Source organism: Bos indicus, chromosome 1, assembly GCF_029378745.1.
Source record: "Bos indicus isolate NIAB-ARS_2022 breed Sahiwal x Tharparkar chromosome 1, NIAB-ARS_B.indTharparkar_mat_pri_1.0, whole genome shotgun sequence".
Taxonomy (NCBI): Eukaryota; Metazoa; Chordata; class Mammalia; order Artiodactyla; family Bovidae; genus Bos; species Bos indicus.
In genome coordinates this window covers 154,660,288-154,682,317 of record NC_091760.1, presented here as the reverse complement: position 1 = coordinate 154,682,317, position 22,030 = coordinate 154,660,288, and the positions used below count along the sequence as shown (strand labels likewise).

General features: G+C 40.8%; 1 protein-coding gene across 15 annotated transcripts in view; it reads left to right on the top strand.

Moving 5' to 3' along the window:
- The window catches only part of TBC1D5 (TBC1 domain family member 5), a 592,732-nt gene that overhangs the window by 322,292 nt on the left and 248,410 nt on the right, over positions 1-22,030 (top strand). For all 15 annotated transcript variants that reach the window (XM_070772644.1, XM_070772249.1, XM_070772468.1 and 12 more), the window contains one exon: positions 16,302-16,404. In XM_070772644.1, coding sequence (XP_070628745.1) covers positions 16,302-16,404 — 103 coding nt within the window. The remainder of the gene's footprint in view (positions 1-16,301; positions 16,405-22,030) is intronic.

The following is a 22,030-nucleotide window of genomic DNA, read 5'->3' as shown; positions in this document are numbered from 1 at the left end:
GAATGCTCTATGTGAGCTGGAGGAGAATGCGTATCCTGCTTTGTTGGATAGAAGTGACCTGTAGATGTCATTTAGATCCAGTTGGTTGATGATGTTGCTGTGTTCAGCTCTGTCCTTACTGGTGCCGCCTGCCGGTTCTGTCCATGTCTGATCAAAGGCTGTTAGTGTTTCCAGCTGTAATAATGGATTCTTTCCTTTCTCCTGGGCTTCCCTGGTGGCTCAGAGGGTAAAGCGTCTACCTGCAGTGTGGGAAACCTGGGTTCAATCCCTGGGTCAGGAAAATCCCTTGGAGAAGGAAATGGCACCCCACTCCAGTACTCTTGCCTGGAAAATCCCATGGACGGAGGAGCCTGGTAGGCTGCAGTCTGTGGGGTCACAAAGAGTCGGACACGACGGAGCGGCTTCACTTTCACTTTCATTTCTCTTCACAGTTTTGTCAGACTTTGCCTTGCGCAGTGTGATGCTCTGTTGTTAGGTGGTTCTTGTTATGGCCTGTATGTCTTCTTGTAGAATTGACCCCTATTTCATTAGTCAGTGCCCTTTTTTATCTCTTAACTAGTGTTAGCATGGAGAAGGCAATGGCACCCCACTCTGGTGTTCTTGCCTGGAGAATCCCAGGGATGGGGGAGCCTGGTGGGCTGCTGTCTATGGGGTCGCACAGAGTTGGACAAAACTGAAGTGACTTAGCAGCAGCAGCAGCAGCATGGTATATTGTTCTCCAACTATTTCCTTTTACTCTATGTGTCTTTACATTTAAGGTGGTTTCATAGGCAGCATGATGTTGGGTTTTAAAATGATTGCTTGTAAGGCAAGTCTACTGACAAATTCTCTCAATTTTTGCTTGTCTGAGAAAGTTTGATTTCTCCTTCACTTTTAAAGGGTAGTTTTGTAGCACACAGAATTCTAGTTGGGCAGGTTTCTCCTTCTCAAACACTTGGAATTTTTCAGTCCACCTTCTTCTGTCCTGCATGGTTTCTGAAGAGAAGTTGAATGTAATTCTTGATTCCTGTATAGGTAAGATGAAGTCCCACCATTCCCCACCCCCCCAACCTTTAAGAACTCTGTCTTTGATTTTCTGCAGTTTGAGAACGATGTGCTGAGGTGTCGTTCTTTGGGCATTGGTCCTGCGTGGTGGCTTCTGAGCTTCCTGGTCCTGCGGTTTGGTAGCTGACATTCTTTGGGCAATTTTCTCAGTGATTGTCTCTTCAAATGTTTCTCCTGCTCTTTTCTCTCTTCTCCTTATATCCCCGTGAGAGCCCTTGAATGCTCTGTTCTATTCTTTTTTTCAGTCTTTTTCTATTGCTTTTCAGTTGTTGAGGATTTTGTTGAGACATCCTCAGGCTCAGATTCTTTCCTCAGCTGCTTCCAGTCTACTTGATGACTCAACCCATCAAAGGCTGCTGCTGCTGCTAAGTCGCTTCAGTCGTGTCCAACTCTGTGCGACCCCATAGACGGCAGCCCACCAGGTTCCTCTGTCCCTGGGATTCTCCAGGCAAGAACACTGGAGTGGGTTGCCATTGGCTTCTCTGCCATCAAAGACATTCTTCTCTGTTACCCTGTTTTATACCTCTAAATTTATTTTTGGTTCTTTCTTAGGATTTCTATTTTTTACTTACATTGCTTGTCTGTCCTTACATGCTGTCTGCTTTATCCATTAGAGCCCTGAGTGTATTAATCATACTTGTTTTAAACCCCTGACTTCATAATTGCAATTTCTTTGGTTCTGATGCTTGCTCTGTGTCTTCCAATTGTCCTTTCTACCTTCAGGCCTTGTAATTTTGTTGTTGTTCAGTTCTGTTTTTATGACAGCTAGATGTGATTCCCTGGTTAAAGGAGCTGCTGTCAGTAGGCTGTTTGTAATGTGATGAGCTGAGGGGAGAGGGGACGTGTCCTTTAGATACATGGTCAGTCGTTCTGTGCCTCTGGACTGTGCCCTTCACAGTGTTTCTCGGATCGCCCTTCCCCTTAGATGGACAGGATGGCTGTGGTGGGGGTTGGGCTGGGCATTTCCCTCTCCCCAGGTCAGTCAGGGACCGATGGAGTCTCAGCAGGTTGGGCTCTGGGTAACTCGTTCTCCCTGCAGGCAGGCCTCGTTCAGAAGAGCAGACTCCCCTCTGTCCAGGTTGGCCCCCCTCCCCTCCGCATGCCATAGCTGAGGGGGTTTTTCTCTGACACTCACTGTGGGAACCTGGCCGAGCTTCTAGAGGTGAATCTCAGTTCGTGTGGGTCTCCCTGTGATGGAGTTTTCCTGGAGTTTTTAACCCTCAGAGGTAAAGCCCACGGACACAGGAGCCTGGTGGACCGCAGTCCATGGGGCTGCAGAGAGGTGCTGTTTCTGCACAGGTTCTGCATTCCATGCAGCTCCTCTGCTCCAGGGCCGCTCCCCCTGCTGTACCGAGTCCCCACAGCTCATCCTTCAAGGCTGCGTTCATCACCGCCCTGTTCCTGAAGCAGTCTTTACCACTGGAAATAATTTGTGCCTGTTCTGTGTTCCAGTGGCATTTTCTTAATAACTTTGTAATGATATTACTTACGTTTCTTTGATATTGCTCAAGTTTATTTAGACTTGCCAGTGTATTCAGTACATTTATATTAGTCTCCTTAGCATTGCATATGCCAAGATAAATATGGTGTGGGTCCTTAAGAAGCACAAAGTCTAGTAGAGAAAGCAGACCTAAAAAAATGTACAGAGCAAGATAGCAGTACTACGATGGAAAGAGGACATACAAGAGAAACTCCCATAGCTTCGTATTCCGATCCGGGAGACCTGTCTAAGTGTTCCCGACTCACGACCCCATGCCTACTTGAGGCGGACTGTGCTGTGCTCAGTTGTGCCCGACTCTCTGCGACCCCATGGACTGTACCCTGCCAGGCTCCTCTGTCCACAGGGATTCTCCAGGCAAGAATACTGAAGCTTCCCTTCTCCAGGGGATCTTCCCAACCCAGGTCTCCTGCCTTGCAGGTGGATTCTTTACTGTCTGAGCTACCAAGGAAGCCCAAGAATACTGGAGTGGGTAGCCTATCCCTTCTCCAGAGAAACTTCGTGACCCAGGAATTAAACTGAGGTCTCCTGCATTACAGGTGGATTCTTTACCAGCTGAGCTACAAGGGAAGCCATGCCTACCTAATGGTGCTACTCCGTAAATACCTGAGGATGTTAGCTCAGTACTGAATGCCGTGCACAATGGGATCTCGGCCCCTGCTCAGTGGAGCTTGGGAAAACAAGTCAAGTACTCTCCCGGGGAAACACGGACATAAACTAATGTGTTAAGTTCTGTGCTCTCCAAGCAGTTTCCGCATTTCTTTCACTTTCATTACGTTATTATCAGTGTCAAGTACTTGTGTTGCTGTAACTTATAAGACCCCGAGGGAAACAGAATAAAGGGTGGAAAATACCGGGGGAAGAAAGTACCTACCTGGTTGTCACCCCAGGTCTCATGTTTCACACCCCGTGGTAACCCCTGGGGGGCGTTTCTGTCTTACTACAGAGTCAGGGTGGTGCCTAATTAATGCTCATTGATTGTGAATCCTACCACTTATGATCAGTGTTTTTCAATTTTCGTAATAACATCTCTAACATTTCCAATCTTTAGAAACATAAGCACACTGAAAAAATACTATTATCCGCCTTCTAGTCTGAGTTTAAACAGATAATTTCATCTCGTAAGCTGTGTTGTTTTCTCATTATAGAATTTATTTGATCTGAATATGTCATTGAATTAAATATTATCTTTCAACTAATTTTAATATTGTTTTATTCTACTAACCTTTTTTGCCTCAAAGGGTTTTGTATTCATTTCAATTAATTGTTCCTTATCTCAGCCTAATGAGGTTGTTACTGTTCTCATTTTTATTACTGAATGGGGAAAAAACTGATAATCAAAAGGTAAATCAAGTAGCTTCCAATTTATAGCATTTCTACTTCAGAACTTGAGCTGTCCATTCTGAACCAGTTTTGCCATGCTTCAAAGGCTTAACATTATATGAAATTCAGTATTATTTAAAATGATGGGAAATACTGAGTTCAGAATAAAGTATCATTTCCATACTATATATACTAAAGAAGTCTGTTATTTGATCTATCAAGGATTATTTTAAAAGTATATTTACAGTGTCTATAATATCACTTGCAAATTAACATATTTATAGGCTATTGCCAAATAGTGTCATCTTTTCTTCAGATGCCTCTCTTGAATTAAATGGTTAAAATTTAGCTTCCTTTTATCATTGTAACTGTGACGATAAGAGGTTGGTCTGGTCGCCTCTCGGGCCACCATCCCCAGCGTCTGGTCTTTTGTGGTTCTGTGTAGGGCTCTTGCCGTCTGCACCTCAGGCAGCTCACTCTTAAGTTCATTCCACTCTGTCCCACTTGGTTCTCCAAGACACGATTAGACCTTTAACCGGCCTTCTCATTCGATGATCCCTTTTGTTTGTATTCCCCATATGGTCCAAACTTTAGACTCTTTATTTCAGCAGACTTTGTTTCCTCAATTTTTTTTTTATATTGTCATTTGGTATTTGTGGATTCATTAATAATTGCTAAAACTTTCTCTTTAAAACCATAGATGTGTACTGTCCAGTTTGATAGCCCCCAGGCACATGTGGAGATTTAAATTGAAATTAATTTAGAATAAATAAAATAAGTCTTCATCACCCTCTCAAGATACAGGACATTTCTATCATTATAGAAAGTTCTGCTGCACAGTACTGTGAAAATGAATTGATTGTTGTTATATTTTTGTACTATATATCATAGGAATATATGCATTTTATTTTTTATTCACAGTGAACTTTTAGAGACATACTTACTTTTGTTTCCTGTCTCTGCCCTTAAGAAACCTCCATCAGTTTTTATAGTGTACAAGTCTTATATGAGTTTTTGATCAAATTTAGTTATTATATAGTGGATAGTGTAAAATTAGACTACTTTGAGAATGTTTTCTGTATTAATAATGTACAAAAGTGATTTTACAAAGTTTTTTTTTTTTTCCCTCCTTATTTAAAGTCCATCTTCTACACATTTCCCATTTTTCAGAGAAATAATGCTGGTTCTCTAATCCAACAGTGATTCTCACACTAGTGCAAAGTTAAGATATCCTAAATGTTGGTGTGTTTTATATAGTTTCCTCCACGCCCCCTTTTTTTTAGTTAAATAAAAACCAAATTCCTCAGGGAAAGAAAAATTTTACAAGCAATTTCAGAGCAGAATTGATTTTGGTGTGTGTTAATGCAGACAATCTGCCCAGTGTTAAAATGTTAAAGAGAAAAAAACCACACAAGCTGCCACGTTCGTGTGATCACACCAAAATAGCAGCTTGTATTTATATTTTCAGTCTCCCGAGGTGGACTGCAGGCACACCCCGCCGAGCGGCTGTGCTCGGCGCTGTGCTGCGGCTCCGTCTGATGCCGGCGCCGTCCACGCTTGTGCATGCACGACCAACCCTCACATATGCACTTTTTCACAGCCGCGGAAGTGAAAACGACAACACAAGCCGCTCTCCGCGGGTTGTCGGCAACCTGTGTGTGTGTTTCTTAAATATTAAAGAGGGGGAGAAGCAGATTTTCAGGAACACAAGAAACAATTCTTCCGTCAAATGGCCTGTAGTCCTTCCTTATTTCACAACTCTTAAGGTAAAAGCAAAATATTGGATTCTCGCGGTTCCCTCTATATATTTAGAAGTATGTATATCTTGTACTGCTCATGTTTGTGACATGTATTTTTCTCATTTCTGCTGCATGTAAGCATGCAGATTCTTACTACATATTTGTTCCAATTTATGGGATATTGTTAAGGTTAAAATTTTTTTCTAGCATTTGCGTGAAAATGGAGGTGTGTCCGTGGCGGTCTTGGTGCTGTGACTGCACCCGCGCCCCTGGCCGCTGGAGCCTGGTGGCAGCGGCCGCAGAGTCCGCCCCGAGCTGCGGGCCAGAAGGGTTCTCCCTGGGAGATGGGCTGTGTAATGAAGCCAGCGTCTTTTACCACTGTTTATATTTCTAAACTGGGGCTTCACATACTGACCATGAAGAGGTGAAAAGGTAAAGTCCGCTGGGTGGCGGAGTACTCCCTTCCTCGTCCGCCCAGCCCGTTCAGTAGAGTCACAGTATTTTAGGAACTTTCATGCAGATTTGGAATTGACACTACTTTACTATTTCAAGGATAAATGCTTTAAATTGCTTTAAAATTTTTTCTTAATTGTCGAAATACTGCAAAATGAAGTCTTTCAGTATGACAGAGCCTTGCACTTAAAGTGCATATTTCTACCTTTTTTTTTTTTCTTCTCAATTTTTCACCTTTATGGTATCATTAGAAAGTTTTTTGTTTTTTCTTTTATTTGAGGCAATGAGGCAGTGGGGTTGCTTGCTGTGTAACTTGGGGGCATTGGAAAACTAGAAAGAGCCTTTGCTGAAACCTCTCTTCAGATGGTGACAGACGCCGCCCTGGAACCCAGTCCCACTGCCTATCCCCACTGTCCTTCCTGGACATCTCCAGTCAGCCTAAGTCTCCTCACCTGGGCGGCGATTCCAAACTCCCACTGTCCCTGTTAGGCTCTGGGAAATTGTTCTGCTGTCTTCTTGGGCTGGGTCACACCCTTGTCATCACAACAGATTTCTGCTTTCTTTTCTATGCCTTTTAAAAATCAGGGTTCACCTCTAGTTTATGGCCTGTGAAAGTCACATAATGCTCTTATCGTCATTCGTTGCAAAGAACAAAGGCAGCAGAACTGTGGTCTAGCCTTTAGTAAGCTTTGCCTTCTCACCCCAGTCCAAGTTCACGACTTAACTTTCATTTTTCATTGGTTGGTTTGTAGGTTTCTGGACTTACTTATTCATTCAGCAAATACTACTTGAGAAATTACTAGGTAGCAGCTACTATTCTAGAAGTTGAGGATTCTGATAAAAGAAAATACTGCCTCTTCCATTCTTTTATAGAACCCTGCAGATTTTATTGTAATTATCTTCCTTTTAAAAATATCTGTGTAATATCTATTTTCTTGTCTAGATTTTAAGTACTTAAGTTTTATGTTTTTATATTTTTGCTGTTCCCCAGCACCTGGCATCCATAATAAGCATTGTGTCATTGGTAATCATCTTAAATCCTTTTATTTTGCAAGTACATAAAGTTGAAGCTCAGAAAGAATGACTTAAGAAAATATAACTGGCTGCAGTGGAAATACTACCTGGGACTCCAGGTCTTTCTGCTAGTCTGTAATATTTTATGTTAATCTTATTTGCCTGAATTTACCACTTGTTTTTTCAATTGAAGAAGCTCTTATTGAACACCTTCTGTATGCATAACACTTTGTGGAGCAAACAGGAGATGGAAGCATGAGTGGGCTGCTTCAAGTCTTACCCAGAAAACTGTGGAGATTAAATACGCCCCTATGGTTTCTGCCCTCTGGGTTCACATATTCTAATAGAGTTGCTCAACCTTGGGAATATTGATGTTTTAGACTAATTAACTCTCTGCTGTACAGTGTGGGGTGCTTAGCAGTGTTCCTGACCCCTGACTACTGCAGCCTCTGTCAGGCATACTTTTTAGGTCCTTCCAGGGCATTGGGGTGTCTTGTCTGACAGGAGGGTTCTCTGAGGCGCCACTTCTGAGTTTTCTGAGAGCTTAACAAAGAATTTTACATTCACACCCTTTGTTACATCTTTCGACCTTGCTTTTCTGTGTCTTATGTTTGATCTTGGCCCAGAAGTAGAGTCTTAATGCTTCATGTGTGGCTCGAGAGGATGAGAAGGAGACAAGGTTGGGCTTGACATCCCTTCGTGTTGAGCAGTGCTTCCCTCCGCTTCCCTCTTTCCTTCGTTGTAAGGGACACACAGCCCAGGGGCAGCTCCGCACTGCCTAGACAGGCTCTTGGGCCCGATCACCTGGGTATTGGGTATATTTGCAATATCCAAATAAACAGATACTGCTGAGTTGCTAGTACCCAATAAGGAATCTTTGTCTCCACTTTTCTTACGATGTTTTCCTCACTTTGACTTTCACCCTCGCTGGCAGCCTCATGGGCTGTCTGGCTGGCTAATCGTCTCTTTCATATCCTTTAGTCTTTTCACTGTGGCTCTGTGCAACGTTCCAGCTTCTGTCCAGTCCCATAGCTACCTCTACGGCATATTAAAAAAAAAAAGGAAACAGCCCAGTTCCAGGTATTAAAAGCTGTATTCATTATCTCTTGCTACATATTTCATAGTTGTTGGACATTTGGGAGCAGCCGAGGCCCTGGGACCTCTGAGCAGTCAGGTGTCAGCTGGAGCTGGGGGGGTGTGGAGGCTGCTGGGGGCTAGACGACCCATGTGGGTCTCTCCGTGGTGCTGCTTAAGTGTCCTTTCTCTAAAGGAGCCTTCCCCTAAAGCAAACAACCCAAGAAGGAAAGGCAGTGTGTTAAAGAATTGGCAAGTGTATTTTTAAAACCAGCACAGTCCGTATGCAGCCTCCCAGGTTTCCCAGATGCCCTTTTCCGCTCTGTCCAGCCGGAAGTGGAAATGTGGGCGGCGCCTGAGGTGGGATGCGCTCAGGAGGGGCGCTCTGCGGTCGCCTGTCATGGCCGCTCTCGTCCCAGCGGCCACGGCGCCCTGGAGAGGATGCTGGGGTGTTCAGTCCAGCTTCCTCCCTGGAAAGAGGAGAGGGCAGATTCGGTTCAATGTGGCGTGGTGAAGCCATCATCCCAAGCAGGGAGGACAGGAATTGAAAGTGTCTGCTCCTTTCATCCCGGCTCACCTCACCCCTCTGGTTTTTGCTTGATTTTTATTTCAGTTTTCCTTTAATAAAACAGTGAACTAGAGTAAGACATTATAGTTATTTTGGTGTTTAATCGTATTCTAGGGAGTTTTCATCAGCTCATTTTAAATTTTAGATGGATGCTGGTGGTGGAAGTTCTGGGTTTGAAGTGTGGACACAGCATCAGTTATTGTTCCTGCAAGCCCTCCGGTGCGGCTCCATCCTCCTGCTTGGCGATAAACCTTCACCAAGGGCTTTGCTTTTTCCCTCGGGACATCTTATTGAATACTTGCATCTTCAGTAATTCATCTGGGCCCAGTGCTTTGTCTGTTTTAATACTTCTAATTACCTAATTAGGTGCCATAATGCAGTGACAAAGCCCTTTGTCATTTCACTCTTGTCTTAACCCTTTTCTTGCTTAGGAAACACTCGTTGTGTCTCTTTGTTGTCTGAGGACCTCTCCATCATGGATATTCCTTGGATATTTGCCTCACTCCCTTTTTGTCTGGGTCATGACCAGCCAGGCCCTGTTGAATTCAGGTCTTCCGGGTTGACTCCCGTCAGGTACCTGGGCTCCTGGTTCTTGGTCTGAAGTTGGGGTTTTGTTGTCCTGCCTCTCTCACTTCTTGATTCACCCCCGTAGCCTGCAGCCACATGGAAAGATATCCAGAAAGCAAGTAAAATAGTTGTCATAAACTGCTTTCGTGACAGAATCAGTGCCATTTGTCATTCGTAGATCTTAGGTGTCCACAGGCATCCATGAGTAAATGTAATGGAAATCAGCAGCATTGTTTCAAAATGATAGTGGTCTGTGCTTCAGGATAACTAAACATTGACAAGGGTCAATTTTTCTTCATTATGTATTTTAGATAACAGTGAAAGAAAACATGATAGAGTTATAGTTTTACCATCTTACAATGTCTGATGAATCAGTCTAGACAGTGATCAATGGTCATCACAGAAAGAGAGAAAACCTAAAGATCTCTGCCTCCTGATGAAGGCACCCGGCTCCATCTGTACCCGTTGTCCACTTCTGTGTTATAAACCACCCCCAAAGCTTCAGAGAACAGCAGAATCAGTTTTGTTGATGAATCTCCGACTTGAGGAGGGCTGAACAGGCCGTTTGCCTCAGTTCCATGTAGTGGTAGCCAGACCAGCTCGAAGTTTAAGGACTAGAATCATCGGAAGGCATGTCCATCTGTCTGGCTTTTGAGGCTGGAACTCGGCAGAGACAATCTCTGGAGCTGGAGCTGGAACACCTCCCCAGGGCCTCTCTTGGCTGCTTGACTTCCTAGTAGCGTAGTGTCTGAGTTCCACGGCTATTTGCAGACGGAGAGGTGGACAGAAGCTGTGTGGCAGCATTGCTCGCGTTGCCGTCTCTTCGTGAGAAGCTTGTCACTGAGGACCGTGCCTGTGCAGAGGGGTGGCGTTAGGCTGCCCCACCTCTGTGTGGGAGGAGCGCTGAAGGATTCGGGAACGTGCCCTTGAAGCGACCATATCTTCCATGAAGGATCGTGTTGAAAGTTGAATTTGAACCTGTTGAAGTCTCTAGACCTTCTTACCACTTTATGGGAATACAGGGGGACGAGGAATGTGTTTCCATAAAATGGAAGAACAGCAAGTAAAATTAAGAATGTGACAAGTTTCTACAGGGTAAAGAGTTTGGTTTTTCTAACAAATGCATTGTAAAAGAGAGAGGGAGAGAAAAAGAGGAAGGGAAGAAAAGGCAAGGAAAGAAAAAAGGGACAAGTTTGTAGAATATGTCTTAAGAGATATATCAACAAATTTCAGTGTACAGATGCTTCTTGGAACTTGATTGAAACAAACTGAAAAACTTTTAGGGAAATTTGAACATTTGCATATTTGGTTTAATCAGTCGATTATTTTTATTAGTTATAGTGTTAAAGTAGCACTATGGTTGTGTTTTTAGAGAGTCTTTATATTTTAGAAATAAATTCGTCCTGCAATACTAGTGATGTCTCAGGTTTGCTTCGAAGTGCAGCTCTGAGAGAGGAGTGTACGTAAAAGGGATTATTAGTGATGAAGCTGGGCGACTGTGCTGGGGTTCCGTCCATTACTGTCTCTTTATAAATGTTGGAATTCTCTATAATGAAATATGTTTTAAACTTAAAATGAAATCTGTATTGCCTATGAATTTGGAGTTATTTCAAGTTACAAAACAAAATGCATACACCAGATGTTTATACCTCTTGATATTATGTTTATACCTCTTGATGTTAATTTGCAGTATATAAAATTTGTCTGTTTAATACCTCCACAAATCTTGAGAGAGAAACTCCTGTAGTTTAAATGTTGATCAATTAAGTTGAATCAGAATTATTACCTTTGTTTCTACCAAGTAAAAATGTTAGATGATATTAGTCTAAATCCCATCATGGAATACTTTGATATTCCTTTCTCTTTGCTTATCAGTTCATCCTCACCTATTTATCATCTCTACTTTCTTTTTTGGCCAAATTCAGAAATTCCTTCTCTTGGACTCTCATTTTCTATAATAACAGAATTCATCTTCAGTTCCCATTTATTGTGATTCTTTTCTCCTTTTGTTTTCTTTCTGATGGTTTGGCTTGAGTGAATCATAAACTTCTCTGCTGCTGCTAAGTCGCTTCAGTCGTGTCCGACTCTGTGCGACCCCATAGACGGCAGCCCACCAGGCTCCCCCGTCCCTGGGATTTTCCAGGCAAGAGTACTGGAGTGGAATGCCATTGCCTTCTCCGAAACTTCTCTAGTTCAGTCATAAATTTTTTGCTCTCTCTCATCTTTAATGAATTTACCACCATTTCTCTTTTTGCATGAAACTGCAGAGTCACTCTTGATTTTTCAAAATCTTAACAACTTTGATCCCAGCCTTGGTCTGTATTCTGTGATTTTTGCTATTGTTTCAAAAGCAGATTTTTCTTTCCCAGTGATAATTTGGGTTAGACTGCTGTTCAGATTACCTGCCCTGAATCAACACCAGATGTCAGGGAAGCTATTTTGAAGCTTAAAACCTATCATCAAAGCTGCCTATCACTATTCCTAGAGAAGCTGCTCACTGCTTTTCTCCCTTTTATTTCTGTTTCCTGTAGATAGAATGCCTTCTCACTTGAAGCTTGATAATACAAGAATCAAGTATTTGTTGTAGGAAATACGTTATTATTCAAGTATATTCATCAACATTATGACTCGTAGGTTCTTCTGTGTAACTCTAAACTCATGGAATTTTACTCCACTGCCTATCTCTGACTCATTGATTAGCAAAGTGGTTGGGAAGTACTGCTACCCTGCTCACTACCCAGGTACACTGGAGCGGGTGTTAATCTCTCCAGTTCGGTTCTTACCTATTACCTTCTGAGCCGGATTCTTTCAGCTGGTAACTTCTCTGAATGTCAGTTCTTCCAAATTCTGAAAATAGCATAAACTTTTGTCTCTGTTTCAGAGCTCTTCTGAAATCTTTCATACCTTACTTGTTTCATGCTATGGATTCTTCATCACAATTTAGAGAACGTCATACTTTTCTGAAAAAGAGGGCACCCTGAAACTTCATAAATGCACTTCAGCTATAGACTAGACTCGGGGACAGTGCGCCGTCACACAGCTATGCCCTGTCTGCCTAATGCACGTTTTCAGTTGATTGGGTATTTGCTAAATGTGGGTAGTTTAAATTAGCTACCTGCAATTTGATTCTTAGAGATCTCTAGTTTTTAATCTCGTGAGTGGTTAGTATGCATTTAAATGAAACTGCAAGTTGACATGTAATATAATTTACATTTTTAGTAAGGTATTAAACTCATAGTTGATGGATATTTGTTACAAAGTGAATATTGTAGTTTTTAGCACTTTCTCCCATAATCCGTTCAGATTGCAGCAGCCATTGGGAATTTGGTGGTCCGGTGTGCATAGACAATTTCCAAAGTGGTGTTAAAGAAGCAGATATATAGAATCACTCAGCCATGTGACCTGTCCAGTCCTGAGATAGGAAGCCTGCTTCAAGGCAGGGCTAGATTTAAGTCATCTGACGAACAAGGAGAGGAAACCATTTCACCTCAGAAGGATTACTCTATTTTTACTTTGGTGACGTAAGTTTTTCCAGGAAATTTCTTCTCAGCATTTTATTAACTAGTCACCTGTCTTTCATCCTAATTGCTCTAATTTGGGGTATTTGACTTTTTAAAGGCTTTAGCAGATTTCTTTTGTCCTAAATAAGTCATTTAACAAGCTTTTGTATGTATCTCCTACTTTAGTTCTTTTGACACTTTTTGGAACTTCTTTGTCTTCTAAGATATAGTTATTATTCTTGCTCTGACTTTACTTTCAGATAATTTCTCCTCTTTAGGAACTCCAGCCTGAGTCTGGAGAAGGCAATGGCACCCCACTCCAGTACTCTTGCCTGGAGAGTCCCATGGATGGAGGAGCCTGGAAAGCTGCAGTCCATGGGGTCACTAAGAGTTGGACACGACTGAGCGACTTCACTTTCACTTTTCACTTTCATGCATTGGAGAAGGAAATGGCAACCCACTCCACGTTCTTGCCTGGAGAATCCCAGGGACGGGGGAGCCTGGTGGGCTGCCGTCTATGGGGTCACACAGAGTCGGACACGACTGAAGCGACTTAGCAGCAGCAGCAGCCTGAGTCTGGGCTATCTAGAGGGCCAGCACACTGAGATTTATGCATGGATATGAGATAGCCCACGGGCTGTTTATTCCAAGCCCCAAAAGAGAGGCTTCCTTCCTGCAGGAGAAGAGGTCAGACTCCTATGTCTGGGGACAAACTATATACCCAAGGGAATTTCAAGCCAAAGTCAAATGAACAGATAAAGATGAAACAGGCTATAATTTATTATAAAAATTAGAATCAGGAAAGAGATGCCTCACAAACCACTAGCATAGTCCACACAGGGTCCCAGCCTGAACTGGAAAGAAAGTTCTAACTCTCACAGGGGCCCTGGAGAGGATCAGACGGACGCAGAAAACAGCTGAGCTCACTAGCGGTAGGAAGCAGTAGTCGGAACGTGACTGACAGCCACGGTTGCGCCTCTGGAGACTAGGGAGGACCACTCTTCTGTCCCCTGATGTGGCCCGTGCCTCTGTGCTCTCGGTCCAGCCTCCCATGCACTCTCTTATCTTCCGGTACCCAAGCCTCCTCATTCATGCGTGCGGCATGCCAAGTGCCCATTCTCAGGCCAGCAGTGGCCTCTGAGCTGGACGCCTGCCGCTAGGCCTGCTCCTGCTGCTGCCGCAGCGTCTCACCTGGTCCCAAGAGCAGTGTGATCATCCCGCTTCAGAGATGAGGCCATTAGGCAACCGTCTACTCCAGTCCCGCAGCCAGCAGCTGTGCAGCAGAAAGCTGAACACAGGCTCTTCTCAGGCCTGTGACTCTCTATTTCACCTCAGTGTAATATCCTCATCTCTCCTTCCTCTCAACTCTCCTCTTGCAGTCTTTTTCCAAATTAGAGTCCCTCCAGTACTCTCTTCTTTCCTTTTGGCTTCAGAAATGTAGCGTCATCTGTGGCTCTCCCCCCGCTTAATGCTGCCTTGGAAGCTCCTGCCTGTGCTTCCCGCTTCTCCTGCGCCCTGTAGTCCTGCCCCAGCCGGCGGCACCTCCCGGAAGCACGTGCCCTCTGTGTCACTAGCTCCACGCTGCGCTCAGAATCGAGCCCTCAGGGCTTTCCTTCTGATGGGGTGACCTTTCCCACAGACGTTCTGTGTTCCTCCTCCCCTAAAAATTCTCGTTCAGACCTTTTGTTATTGAACCCATTTGACTGCTTATTTCTGTATGATGTTGGGAAGCCTTCTAATCCCATTCTTTTACCCACAGCTGTCCAGTATTCCCAGCACCACTTTTTGAGGAGGCTGTCTTTTCTTCATTGTATGTTCTTGCCTTCTTCATCAGAGATACGGTGCCCATAGGTGTGTAAGCTTACCTCTGGGCTTTCCGTCTGGTTCCATTGGCCTGTGTTTCTGTTTTTGTGCCCGTGCTGTCCTGTCTTGATGACTGTGACTTTGTAGTCTAGTCTGAAGTCAGGAAGGTTGATTCCTCCAGCTCTGTTTTTCTTTGTCAAGATTTCTTTGGCTATTCAGCATCTTTTGTGTTTCCATCCAAATTGTAAATTTTTTTGTTCCCAGTTCAGTCACTCAGTCATGTCTGACTCTTTGCGAGCCCATGGTCTGCAGCACACCAGGCCTCCCTGTCCATCAGCAACTCCCGGAATTTACCCAAACTCATGTCCATTGAGTTGGTGATGCCATCCACCCATCTTTTTGTTCTAGTTTTCTGAAAAATACCACTGGTAGTTTTATAGGGACTGCGCTGACTCTGTAGACTGCTTTGGGTCGTGTGGTCATTTTCCCGATACTGGTTCTTCCACTCCAGGAACCTGGCGTCTCTCCATCTGTTGGTGTCGCCTTTGATCTCCTTCATCAGTGACTTACAGTTTTCTGCATACGGGTCTTTTGTCTCTTCAGGTGGTTTATCCCTAGGTATTTTATTCTTTTCGTTGCAATGGTAAATGGGATTGTTTTTTTAACTTCTCTGATGTTTCACTGTCAGTGTGTATGCATGTAAGGGTTATCTGTATTACTTTTATTATATCCTGGCTGATTATTTTTGGATGACATTCATTCTTCCCTTATGCGTCATCTTTTGGTATTCATGAGGGATGGAGTCCGGGACTCCCACAGATACCAAAATCCATGGATTGTTTAACTCTCTTGTATAAAATGCAGTAATATTCACAGATATAATCTGTGCCTATCCTCACATAAATCATCTCTAGATTTCTTATAATAGCTAATACAGTGTAAATACTATGTAAATTGTTGCTGGCAGGCTGGCACATTCAAGTTTTGCTTTTTGGAACTTTCTAAAATTTGTTTTTCCTAAATATCTTTGATCCATGGTTGGTTGAATCTGCAGATTTGAAAACCGCGTATACACAGGGCTGACAGATTCATTGTGTGTTGCATTCCTCTGTATTTGCTCTTTGGGTTGTTGCCATCTTTCATTATAAACAACTATTTAAGCTCCTTTCAGGTGAATACTCTGCCCTTTTTATTTCAGACTACTTCAAAGCACCTGGTAGAATTTTTGATCCAGAGATCATTTAAGCAGTATTGACTAACTCATTCCATTTAAAGTGGTGTTTTAATTAAATAAAACCAATGGTGTGGTCATGTGTAATAACTTAAATTCTGATATTTGCATGGAAAAAAAGATAATGATTTTTTCACAGAGTTGGTATTTACAAAATCACATTATACCAAATGGGATTAAACAAAGCAATCCCCCACACCATTTTGCTTAAAAACTGTTTATTCATCACGTGATGATCTTAAGCATATGAAGACATTTGAAGTGTTTAGATGTCGAAGGTATCCCTCCCCTCTGTGATACAGTTATCTCCCTTTTCTCATCCTTTTTTTCTTTAATACATCAATCCCACCTCTGGCATAAGTTGCATGGCAAATACAGACTTGTACTAAAACCAGAAGCCGCCCTTGGCACCTCTCAGAGAGGAGAGTTTGAGGGTAATTCTTGAAATCGTGTTACTCAGTTTCAACCCTCTGTTTTCTTTTTTCAGGTTTCCTGAAATGCAGTTTTTCCAACAAGAAAGTGTGAGAAAAATTCTTACAGATGTTCTTTTCTGTTATGCTAGAGAAAACGAGCAGTTGCTTTATAAACAGGTAATGAAAATATCGTACAGGTGGCATCCATTGACTCAGAATTTTTTATACAGCTTGACAAATGATAGAGCAATAATGTAGCCTTTATTGTATCCAAAGTTGTATCATAATAGTAAAGCAATCAAAGAGCTGCTTGTCAGCTGCACGGTGAGAAAAGCAAGCTCACTGGCACACATATGCTTCTTCCTTATTATACGACATTCCGCCAAATTGTCTTCTATAAGGCATTCAATCTTTTCTTTCAACTTTTGGGAGTTTGTTTATAAACAGCATCTTTGAATGCAATCTAGTAATAAAACTTTTCAGAGTTGTATATATAAATGTTGTTTCTAAGCACAGCACTTATAAATGCACGCCATGCCGTGGAGGAAGTGATCGAGTGTCCTCTTCCTCTTTAAAATCTATTGGCGACATACCTTCAGAAAGTTCCTTTAAACTTTCTGGAATTTATATGATATTCTTGAGATCTTGATGTTTAATTCATCTCGTAATTAAAGAAGGTTATTGGATTATGTGTGTTCATTTTGAAATGTAAATTATTTAATATATAAAGAAGTATCCAGGTTTCTACTTAAGCTAATGGGATTCCAATAAAAATATACAAAGTTAGATACTCTAATGTATGTCAGAATACATGTTAAGTGAGGATTCAAACTATTAATAAATTCTCTAACAATCCAAAGTTGTTATGTCCACTGGTGACCACCCAAATTCAGTATAACAGAAAACACCTGCATGGTGAGAGCAGTTTATTTATAATTTGAGATAAACTTGATTTATTTAAAGATAATAAACCAACTCATATTGCAGTTGTCCTAAATAATATATGTTATTCTATACATGAAAATATGCAAAAGAACTAATTTTATCTTAGTTTTGATATTACTAATATATATTTTATATTAATTACATGGTGATAATGAGCTTTTAGAATGGGAAATGGAAAAAATATATCCTGTTCATAATGGCAACCAAAACTATAAAATGTCTAGGAATAAATTTAGTAATATAAGAATAAAAGCTATATATAGCTTTTATAAGAATATAAGAATAAAAACTATAAATGTCACGGAAGGATGTAAAGGTCGAGTTGAATAAACAGAAGAGTGACAGCACGTGTTTAGGTGGAAGATACTAAGGAGAGATACTGCTTCTTCCTAAGTTAGTATGTGAATGTGTTACCATTCCACTGATAGGCTGAGTGAAAGAGATACAGTTCTTTAAAACTGGACACAGTTATTTTAACTTTAGTGCCCAAAAGCTTTATAGTAATTTTAATGGCAAGAAAGAACATAGCAAGAACATAGCTTGCTGGTTGTGAGCACTGGGTCTAGACTCTGATTCTTTCATTTGTGTCTCAGCTCTAACACTTCTTAGACAACACACAGACTCGCCTCTTCTGCTCTTACAGCTTTGCTGATGAGGGCAGTGCTCTTGTAGAGTTAAAAGCATTAGTGCTCCTAAGCCTTCGTGTTGGTAGTTACCGTGGTGATCATGGTTATGGTCAATTAATACATGTGCTTCAGTTGCCACAGAATTTAGGGGAAGGGGAGAATGACATAGGAAGACATGGAAACAGTGATAAATGTTACATGATCAAACCAGTGTAACAGTAGTGTGGAAACTGAGAGAGAGATCAGTGGAACAAGGTAAGAACAGGTCCAGTCATAAGTGAGATCTTCATGTGAGATAGATAGGGCATTTCCATTCGAGGGGAAAAGGATATTGAATTGCTGTATTTGATTTTCCATCTAAAAACGATTAAATTAAAGGTGTAATTGTAAGAACTAAAACTACATAAAAATTCTGGGAAAAAAGAAACATTTAGGAGAATTTTTTGATAATCTCAGGGTAGGAAAGGCCTTCCCTAGCAAGATATGCTGTCCAGATCAGATCCAAAGTGCGGAAACCAACAGCAAACCAGAAAGGAGACAGGAGAAAATAAATCTCCATCTGTGCAAGATTTTTTGGAAGCAAATAAAAGAAAATTCTAGTAAGAATGACTTAAAATCTAAGAATGTTACTAACACACTTTCAAGAAGTCATCAGGTTCAGGCTCTTCGCCAGTGATCCCGGTTCATTTCCGTTGTTCTGTTCTCTGTCTCATTTTGTTGGCTTTTGTCATCAAGCCTGTCTCCTCAGTCTTCTGTCTCCTCTTTGAAATATCTGGGAGTATCTCATGATGAAAACTTTGATGATAGCCAATGAGGTTAGAATATAATTATGCCAAGTTATACGTTTATTTCCCCTTTTTCTTTAGAGAAAGAAACAACTAGATTCACAGACAAGGAAAAAAAAACACATTATAATTGTGTAGTCCATCGTTTGTAAGGCACACAGCACACTCATTTGTAAGGAAAACTAAAGAGAAGTGGGACAGATCAGACACGCTTGATAATTTAGACAAAGTCTATCGGTCACTGAGCAGGAAACTATTATTAACTTACTGCTGCGCATCAACCTTCTTAGACTTAAAATTACTCCATATACATGTTAAAAATTCTATAGATTCTATAGAGGTAGAAGTAATCCCTTACTCTAAGAGGATTGGATATTTAACCAGATCAAATTTAAGAAAAAACCTTGAGTTTCATCACAAGCTGTTAAAGCTATTATTTTGTACTAGGTGACACCCCGTTTAACATCGACCATATTGTTAATAGTTATGGGATTTTATTGAATTAATGAGACTGTTATCATGTAGTAGAATGTCTTGCTGAGTTAATTGAAACTGCAGAGATTATATAAATGGTATTAATGAACTTTGACTGCCTGATGCCTCAGCTTTAATAAAGACTGCTTGGTGGGCTAAATGAACACAGGCAGATAAAAGAACAGGTTCAATTTTGTGAGCCTACAGGCTGTTGATGAGGAAAACTTTGTTACCTTTATTTTCAACTGACATGAGTTTGGAGTGCAGTGACTACTGAGGATCCAGCAGTGAACAAGGCTGTAAGCAAGCAGAAACACTGACGTGCGGGTGGAAACAAAACACAGATTTTGGAAACTGATGATACATTTCTTTTTTGTTACGTTTTATCAGATTTACAGCGCATTGAATTTATTATCATTCTTTCCAGATCTCTCTTCATTTAAACAATTTATTATCATTCTTTCCAGATCTCTTTTCATTTAAAGATGTCTATTTGGTTGTCAATTGTAATTAATAATCAGGCTTTACTAGTCTAAAATTGAGAGTAAGATCAACAATTTTTTCCAAGTCTGTTTTTGAAAAATGTACCTAGTTTAGTTGGATGTGAAGCCTGAATGTGTAAAAGGCTGTCTTAGAGGTATTCAGGGCATTCTGAATTTTACAATTTTCCATTGTACAAAAAGCATTTTTTTATTGATGGGAAATACTGAAGTATAATTCAGTACAATTCTTTTCCATTTTTCATCATATTGTAGCTTTTACCAATGTATTGATAAATGATATGTACCCCTCTGGTGGAAGCTATTTCATTCATCCAGTCACTATGCAATGAGCACCTTGTATATGCTGAGCATATAGTAGGAGCTGGGTTTTCCTAGGTATGTACGGATGTACATACGCACGTACATATACATATATGTATCACTTGCCAAGTTTATAACCATGCAGTACTTCCGTACTCATTTGATCATGTGTCTTGCTCTCTAGATCACAGGCTCCGTAATGGTTGGGAGGTGCTCACTCCATTCATTTTTGTGTTCTCAAAACATCATAGGTAGTTAATGGATAGTTTTTGGAATAAATAAAAGTAAATGATGTATGGGCAAATGTAGACTCTGGAGAGAGGTCACAGAAAGTAGAGGGAAGAGAACATTAAAGAAAGTGAGAAGATGCATTTAGGCAAGAGCTGTTTCTTACTAAAGCATCCATAAATAGTTTTAGAAAACATATTGAAAGGAAACGTTCCAGTCCGAAGATCACGGACACCGCCACCAACGACTAAAACCTGGTAATCAACCTAATAAAAACTATGCAGTTGTACATATTTTTGGACTGGAAGATCTGGTATTCTTAGAAATATCTATTTTATTCAAGTTAATACAATCACAGTAAAAAATAGTTTTTGTCTAGCATTTTCTGTAACTAAATTACATTTTCATTTGGATGAAAAAAGTTATTAGAATAGGCAAAATAGTTTTGAGGAAAAGGATAGAAAATATGGGGAACTGGAGTATTTTACAGCTCAAATCGTGACAGTAGTAAAGTTCTTGTTAAGAATGTATAAATTAGTAGAATACCAGTAAAAACAAACCCAGAAAAAATGAAAGCCAAAGAATCAGATTATGATAAAGATGACATTTCAGAACTCTTGGGAAAAGATGGATTATTCAGTAGATGAAGATTACTCAATAAATTAGTTTAACTCTTAGGGAGAGGAAAATGCATATTTATTTTTCGGGGCAAAAAGAAATTCCAGATGGGTAAAGAATTAGCTGTGAAAAAGGAACTTGTAATTTAACTTAATCTCAATATGATGAAGGTTTCTTTGGCATGAATGCAAAAGAAATTATAAAAGATGATTTATTGATTTGACTATTTTTAAAGTATATGGTTTCACTTTGACATGAGATATCATCAAAATTAAAAGGCAAGTTACAAACATGGGAAAGCATTTGTAACAAAAATGACTAAGGGTTAATTTCCTGAATTGCTGAAGAAATATTACAGATTATTAGGGAAAAGGAAACTCTTCATTAAGAGAAAATGGGCAATTCATTAAATAAAAATGGCCACTAAAACGTTTGTATTCAATCTCACTAACATTTAAGTAAGTTAAAGCAACTGTTTGTAAAATTTGATGGGATTTTTAAAAAAACACTACAAATAAAGATGAGAGTATATGAAATGATTTGGGGAGTTTTATGCCTTAAAGTGAGGGAATTATTTCTAAAGGGCAGATTAATTGTATATGTCGAATATCTTAACTCATTTACCCAGAAATTTTTCTTCTAGGGAGTTTATCCCAAGGAAACCACTAGAAATAAGCAAAAGATTACCTCGAAGATACCGCCACAGCTGCTCTTCCTTCCTTCTTCGGCCTTCCCTCCCTGCTTTTTTGTTGTTTTGTTTGCTTTCGCTTTTCTGTAGTTCTCTCCTATAAGCGCCTCTTACTTTCATGATTAAAAGTATGTCACTCAGTTTTTGGAATAATTTGAGATTATTCCAGAATAATAAGCCCCTGATAATGTTTTTAAACCACTTTAGCAACATTTCATTCTTTCTGGGTCTCTACCAAGTTCTTCTAAGGAGCAGTCTTTTCAAGATTTGTTTAGTAAGTGATGTTTACCTAAAAAGATTGAAGTGATGTGTGGTAATTTGTCCTAAATCACAAGTAAATTGTCAGTGGATCCTAAATTATTTTGTAAGAATGTCATTAAGCCCTTCTAATTCCAGGCTGGTGAAGACCTGTCAGTGAACTCTGACAGTTTCCTTCTGGGCTACTTAATAGCACAGAGCTGCGAGACTGGTGCAGAGTGCTGTGTGGCTGTCCCTCACTGGAGGTTTTCTTTAATCCCATTAGTAAAGAGAGGAGACTTTATTGTTATTTCCTGAAAAGCTGGGGTTTTGTGTTGTCTTTTTGCAAGAGATCATAGATAAAAGGAAAATAGTAATTGACTCACTTTAAAAGGCAGA